Here is a 7,187-nt window from a genome sequence, read left to right as displayed (position 1 = left end):
GTAGTTGATCCTTAGGCATTTCCCACCCGAAAGGTGTTCGAGAAAATGCCCGAGACAACTCTTCTAAGCTTTTAGCATACTTTACCAAAGACATTTGTTGTTAGAGGTGCTAAGATAGCCATTGGACTTGCTAGTTATGATTGCTTTCATACTATTCAGCCAAAGACATTTGATGTTTTAATTGTGTTAGTAAATGAACATTCATCTAGACATAGAGTTTGTTTAGGATTGTGTCCAAGCTTAAGGTTATTTAGATTGATTGATCGTTTGCCATCCTTAGTTCGAAACTTGATCACCCGAGGTCTAATCCCTATATCCATGAGTTCTCTTTTCCAATAGTTAAGAAAGTATCATTTAGTTATTTCTTTTAATTAGTCATAGTTTAAAAACCCATCTAAATCATTGGTTGCACTTAGATTAAGTGATTACTTGCATTCTCGGTGCTTTGATATCTCTTAGAACTGGTTCGACAATCATTTATACTACAACATTTGTCTTAGGAGCCTTGAAAACTCCTAACATCAAATTGGCGCCGTTGCCAAATTCTGAGTAGATTTAACATTGAGATTTAGTCAATTGCTTGAGACTAAGTCATTTTTATTTTCTTTTATTACTGACTCTTCTTCACCTCCCTTTAATCTACAGGTGTATGAACTTGCAGAGCAGGGGTCCATCAAACCTAGTTCCAAGAGCAGCAGACATCAGAGCTTTAGAGAGAGAGTGTGCTAGAAAGAGAAGAGAAGAAGAACATCAGGCTCAATTACAGAGACTGAACACTGACATGGGAGACTTTCATCAGCATGATGCAGGCGTCAATGGCGCTAACAACAATGGTCCACCTAACCAACAGCGAGCAGCTCGACCCATTGGCACTTACGACCGACCAAACATTCATGGTCATAGATTGGGAATCCGAGCACCCGCTGTGGCAGCCAACAACTTTAAGATCAAGTCTGGACTCCTCAACGTGATCGAGAACAACAAGTATCATGGCTTGGCTCTAGAGGATCCATTTGATCACTTGGACAGGTTCGACAGCTACTGTGGGTTGTCAAAAACCAATGGTGTGTCCGAAGATGCCTTAAAGCTCAAGCTATTCCCTTTCTCTTTGGGGGATAAGGCACACCAGTGGGAGAAGTCTCTACCCAGCGACTCCATCACCACTTGGGATGACTGCAAGAAAGCATTCTTGGAGAAGTTCTTCTCTACTTCAAGAACTGCTAAGCTGAGAAACGAGATTTCCAGCTTTCAACAGAAGGGCTTGGAAGGTTTCAGTGAAGCCTGGGAGAGATTCAAGGGCTACCAAGCTCAATGCCCACACCATGGCTTCTCTAAGGAGAGCTTGCTGAGCACATTCTACCGTGGTGCTCTTCCTAAGTACAGGGCCAGACTGGATACAGCTAGTAATGGGTTCTTCTTGGGGAGAACTGAGGAGGATGCAGAGGAGCTGGTTGACAACATGGTTAAGAGTGATGCAGTCTACAGTGGAGACCACGACAGAGGCAGTAGAACTGATGATAAGCAGACGAGGAAGGAGTTGAAAGCTCTACAGGATAAGATAGACATCCTCATTGCTGATAAAGCTACCCAAGAGCAGCTGCACTTTGTTGGCAACCCAAGCCAAGAGACACCAGTTGTTGTCCATGAAGTTGAGGGTTTGGAAGGTCAGGAAGAGCTGTGTTTCATCAACAACAATGGTAGCTGGTACAAGAAAGAGCCCAACTTTCAGTACAACAACTACCAACAGAAATCCTATTCCAACAACCAACAGAGTGGTTACCAGCCTCGAAACAATCAGCAAGGCAGCTATCAACCTCAGCAAAACCCTCCTCCTGGTTTCAACAACAAGGGCAACCATTCTTCCCAACAACAATCTAATCCCTCTACCTCCACTCCTCAAATCAGCAGCACTGATGCTCTACTGAAACAAATCCTGGAGTCTCAAACAAGAAGTGAGAAGCATGTTGGCTAAGAGTTGAAGAATCTTCACTCAAAGATTGATGGGAGCTACAATGAACTCAACAACAAGTTCAGAGCTTTGGAGAACCAGTTTGCTGCCATGAAATCTGAGCAAAACCCCAAGGAAACCATGAAAGCTATCACTCTCAGGAGTGGTAAGGAGTTACCTCAGAGAACTCTCACCAAGGATGCTGAGAAACAAAGTGAGGGGGTTGCCATCACCATTGATGAGGAAGTGGTGATTGTTGATGAGAAGATCAATGACGAGATCTTGGAAAAGATAGTGGAAGCAAAAGGAAAAGGAAAGGTTGGAGAAGAGAAGAAAACAGTTAAGGATGGTGAAGTTGTCACTCCTGCAAGCGAAAACTCTTTTGTTCCTCCTGCCTATGAACCCAAGCTTCCATTCCCAGGTCGATTCAAGAGGCAGCTGCTAGAGAAGTACAAAGCTTTGTTTGACAAGCAAATGAGTGAAGTCCAGGTCACAATGCCCATTATTGATGCTTTCATGCTGATTCCTCAATACAGCAAGTTCTTGAAAGATGCTGTAGCTGCAAAGAAGAAAGAGATTGAGGGCATGGTGATTCTCACTCATGAGTGCAGTGCTATCATTCAGAGACTAGTCATTCCAAAGAAGCTAGAAGATCCAGGATGCTTCACATTACCTTGTGCTCTTGGACCTATGGTATTTGATAGATGTCTCTGCGATTTGGGAGCTAGTCTCAGCTTGATGCCCCTATCTGTTGCTAAGAAGCTCGGCTTCACTCAGTACAAGAAGTGTAGACTTTCTCTGGTATTGGCTGATCGTTCAGTGAAGTACCCTGTGGGTATCTTAGAGGACCTCCCAGTGATGGTTGGAAATTATGAGATCCCTACAGACTTTGTGGTGCTTGAAATGGGTGAAGAAGCTCAAGACCCTTTAATCCTTGGAAGGCCTTTCTTAGCCACAGCAGGAGCTATTGTTAATGTGAAAGAAGGCAAGATTGATCTCCATCTGGGTAAAGGGCACGTTCTCCATTTCGACATCAAGGAAGTAATGAGGAGGCCAACAGTTCAAGGGCAAGTGTTCTACATTGAAGAGATGGACGCCCTTGCTGATGAACTCCTTGAAGAGTTGTCACTAGAGGACCCTCTACAGCATGCTTTGACTGTAGAGAAAGAGGCTGAGGTAATTGAGAACCTGGAGAGTGCTGCCTATGGGCTGATGCTGGATTCACACCAGGGGTTTTTCAGTAAGGATCAGTACGAGGAGCTTCCACAGATGGTTCACCAAGAAGTCTCAGTCACTCAACAAGAGGACACCCAGCAAGATGACTGGAGTGAGCTTAAGGCACCTAAAGTGGAGCTTAAACCTCTCCCCCATGGTGTAAGGTATGCATTCCTTGGTCCTAATGAAACTTATCCTGTCATTGTGAGTAGTGAACTTACTGAAACTGAGCTATCTGAACTTTTGAAAACGCTTAAAAGATTTAGAAAGGCAATAGGTTACTCACTGGATGACATCAAGGGAATATCACCCTCTTTGTGCATGCACAGGATACATCTTGAGGATGAATCAATGACTTCTATCGAGCATCAAAGAAGGTTAAATCCTAACCTGAAGGATGTTGTAAAGAAAGAGATTCTTAAACTCCTAGATGCTGGTGTTATTTACCCTATCTCAGATTCTAAATGGGTATCACCTGTGCATGTTGTACCAAAGAAAGGTGGTATCACTGTGATTAAAAATGACAAGGATGAATTGATACCAACAAGAACCATCACAGGTCATAGAATGTGCATTGATTACCGAAAACTAAACTCTGCATCTAGAAAGGATCATTTCCCATTACCATTTATTGATCAGATGCTTGAGAGACTTGCAAATCACCCATTCTATTGCTTTCTTGATGGGTACTCAGGATTTTTCCAAATCCCCATACATCCCAATGATCAAGAAAAAACGACATTCACATGTCCCTATGGTACCTTTGCATATCGAAGGATGCCATTTGGTCTATGTAATGCTCCAGCCACCTTTCAAAGGTGCATGATGTCAATTTTCTCTGATCTGATTGAGGATGTTGTGGAGGTATTTATGGATGATTTCTCTGTCGACGGATCTTTGTTTTCTGCTTGTTTGTCAAATTTGTGCAGGGTCCTACAGAGATGTGAAGACACCAACCTTGTGCTGAATTGGGAGAAGTGTCACTTCATGGTCAAGGAAGGGATTGTGCTGGGACACAAGATTTCAGAGAAGGGGATTGAGGTGGATAAAGCCAAAATCGATGTTATGGTTGGTCTGCCTCCACCAAAGACAGTGAAAGACATCCGGAGTTTTCTTGGTCATGCTGGATTCTACAGGAGGTTCATCAAGGATTTCTCCATGATCACTAGACCTTTGACCAGGCTGCTGTGCAAGGAAGCTACTTTCAGTTTTGATGTGAAATGTCTACAAGCTTTCAAGAAGCTGAAAGGTGAACTCGTTAGTGCCCCAATTGTCCAGCCACCTGATTGGAATCTCCCTTTTGAGATCATGTGTGACGCCAGTGACTATGCTGTGGGAGCTGTTCTGGGGCAGAAGAAAGATGGAAAAACCCATGTGATCTACTATGCCAGCCAAACCCTCAATGATGCTCATATGAGGTATGCCACAACAGAGAAAGAGATGCTGGCAATTGTTTTTGCCTTTGAGAAGTTCAGGAGCTACTTGGTTGGGTCTAAAGTCATTGTCTACACAGATCATGCTGCCTTGAGACACCTTTTGGCCAAGAAGGATGCAAAACCTAGGCTTTTGAGGTGGATCCTTTTGCTCCAAGAGTTTGATATGGAGATCAAAGACAAACCCGGAGTTGAGAATGGAGTAGCTGATCATTTGTCCAGGTTGAGGGTAGAGTCTGGTATCCTTATTGACGAAGGACTTCCTGAGGAGCAGATCATGGCTATCGAAGCAGTGATAGCAGTTTGTGAGACTGGTAGGAAACTGGAAGAAGTCAAAGCAACAGAGGAGAAAGAACCTTGATATGCTGATTTGGTGAACTACCTAGCCACAGGAAGAGAACCTCTGAATCTTGTGGGCTATGCCAAGAAGAAGTTCTACAAGGATGTGAAAAGATACTACTGGGATGAGCCCTACCTCTACATTCTCTGCAAGGATCAGCTTTATAGGAGAGTGGTTGCAAATGAGGAGATTGATGGGATCCTTGCACAGTGTCATAGATCATCCTATGGAGGCCATTTTGCCACCTTCAAGACAGTTGCAAAAGTATTACAAGCTGGATTCTGGTGGCCACATATGTTCAAGGATACACAAGACTTTGTTTCGAAGTGTGATTCTTGCCAAAGAAGAGGAAACATCACCAAGAGGAATGAGATGCCTTAAAATCCAATCCTTGAAGTTAAAGTGTTTGATGTGTGGGGTATTGACTTCATGGGACCATTTCCATCATCTTTTGGCAACAAATACATCCTTGTGGCTGTTGATTATGTCTCCAAATGGGTGGAAGCCATTGCAAGCCCCACCAATGACGCTAGAGTTGTAACCAAGATGTTCAAGAGCATCATCTTTCCAAGGTTTGGAGTTCCAAGAGTTGTAATCAGTGATGGAGGTTCCCACTTCATTAACAAACTGCTTGAGGGACTTCTCAAGAAGAACGGTGTGAAGCACAAGGTGGCAACTCCTTATCATCCCCAAACAAGTGGTCAAGTTGAGATTTCTAACAGGGAGATCAAATCTATTCTGGAGAAGATTGTGGGGATTACAAGGAAGGATTGGTCCAATAAGCTTGACGATGCACTTTGGGCTTATAGGACAGCGTACAAGACACCACTGGGCACCACACCTTTCAACCTAGTGTATGGGAAAGCTTGCCATTTGCCAGTGGAACTTGAGTACAAGGCACTATGGGCAATAAAGTTGCTGAACTTTGACATCAAGAGTGCCAAGGAGAAAAGGCTTTTTCAGCTACATGAGCTTGATGAGATAAGAATGGATGCTTTTGAGAACTCAAGAATCTACAAGGAGAAGACTAAAGCTTTCCATGACAAGAATATCCTGAAGAGAGAGTTCAAAGAAGGAGATCAAGTTCTTCTCTACAACTCTAGGCTGAAGTTGTTTCCAGGAAAGCTTAAGTCAAGATGGTCCGGTCCTTTCAAAGTCAAGGAGGTTAGGCCATATGGAGCAATAGTTTTGTGGAGCACTGATGGAAGAGACTTCACAGTCAATGGACAAAGGGTTAAGCTCTACATGGCTACTGCACCAGAGGAAGATGGGGTTTCAACTCCACTGTCTGATCCTACCCCGACCTAATCCAAAAAGTGGCAAAGTCAAGCTCAGGACTTAAAACAAGCTCACTTGGGAAGAAGTCACATGCGTATCCTTGTATATATTGCATTGGTATTTTCATTTTCTTCTTATTGCAATAAAAAAAAAAAAAAGAAGGTAGAGAGAAGTCGTGTGCAGGTTTGAGCGAAAATCGTGCATGGGAGCGAGGTCTCGGAGCGAGGTTGAAAGGTCGCTCCAGCTGGGAGCGACGTAGCCACATCGACCAATCGAGGTCGCTCGCGTTAGCGACGTTTTGTGCTTCAAAAACACCCTCGGAGCGACCTCTCGGAGCGAGTACATGAAGTCGCTCCAGCTGGGAGCGACGTTATGGGAGCGACACCTCGGAGTCGCTCGCGTTTTCGACGAAACGGAGCCCAAAAAAACTGATCTGGAGCGATGTCCTAGAGCGACACCTTGAAGTCGCTCCAGCTCAGAGCGAGGTTTCTAGAGCGACACTCCAAGGTCGCTCGCGGTTTCGTCGAATCACGACGCGAGAAAACGACTCGGGAGCGACCTCTCCGAGCGACACCCTCACGTCGCTCCCGAACCGGTCCAGGTAAGTTTCCTAACTCTAAACCCCGGTTTAATTCAAGTAAACCGACCCTAACCACCCTAGACCGAACCGGACGACCCTAAACCTACCCCAACCCCCGCGACTCCATCTCTATCACTCTCCCCTCCTCTCACAAACTCACAAACTCTCTCAAACTCACCCACACCAAAAATCCCAAAACCTTCTCAATTCTCACCTAAATCAACTAGTTCTTGTTTCTAAATCCAAGCTTTCGCCCCTGTAGTCTATTCCTCACCACCCATTCACCATTTTCTTTCATCCAGAGCAAGGTATTGAGTTTTTAAATTCAAATTCGTAGGTCCATGAACCCTAGAATTTGAAAGTCGAAATTTGGTCATTTTCTTGCTAGATTGT

At 44.3% G+C, this 7,187-nt stretch overlaps 2 protein-coding genes and 1 non-coding gene across 3 annotated transcripts; 2 read left to right on the top strand and 1 right to left on the bottom strand.

The window, feature by feature from the left end:
- Window positions 1–1,222: 1,222 nt before the first annotated feature.
- On the bottom strand, window positions 1,223–1,329 carry LOC117129388. Its single transcript, XR_004453037.1, has one exon. It is a non-coding gene; the product is annotated as a small nucleolar RNA R71 (small nucleolar RNA).
- Window positions 1,330–2,044: 715 nt separating this feature from the next.
- Window positions 2,045–4,998, top strand: LOC117128993. Its single transcript, XM_033282210.1, has one exon. The coding sequence runs from the start codon at window positions 2,060–2,062 to the stop codon at window positions 4,955–4,957; it is 2,898 nt and encodes a 965-aa protein (XP_033138101.1). The 5' UTR covers window positions 2,045–2,059; the 3' UTR covers window positions 4,958–4,998.
- Window positions 4,999–5,365: 367 nt separating this feature from the next.
- LOC117129304 lies at window positions 5,366–6,244 on the top strand. The gene is made up of 2 exons (XM_033282871.1): window positions 5,366–5,508; window positions 5,659–6,244. Exons 1-2 carry the CDS (start codon window positions 5,366–5,368, stop codon window positions 6,242–6,244), a joined length of 729 nt encoding a protein of 242 aa, XP_033138762.1.
- The last annotated feature ends 943 nt before the right edge of the window (window positions 6,245–7,187 follow it).

This window comes from Brassica rapa, chromosome A10 (assembly GCF_000309985.2).
Source record: "Brassica rapa cultivar Chiifu-401-42 chromosome A10, CAAS_Brap_v3.01, whole genome shotgun sequence".
Taxonomy (NCBI): domain Eukaryota; kingdom Viridiplantae; phylum Streptophyta; class Magnoliopsida; order Brassicales; family Brassicaceae; genus Brassica; species Brassica rapa.
Note: the sequence above shows the minus strand (reverse complement) of the source record. Positions and strands in the feature narration are given on the sequence as shown.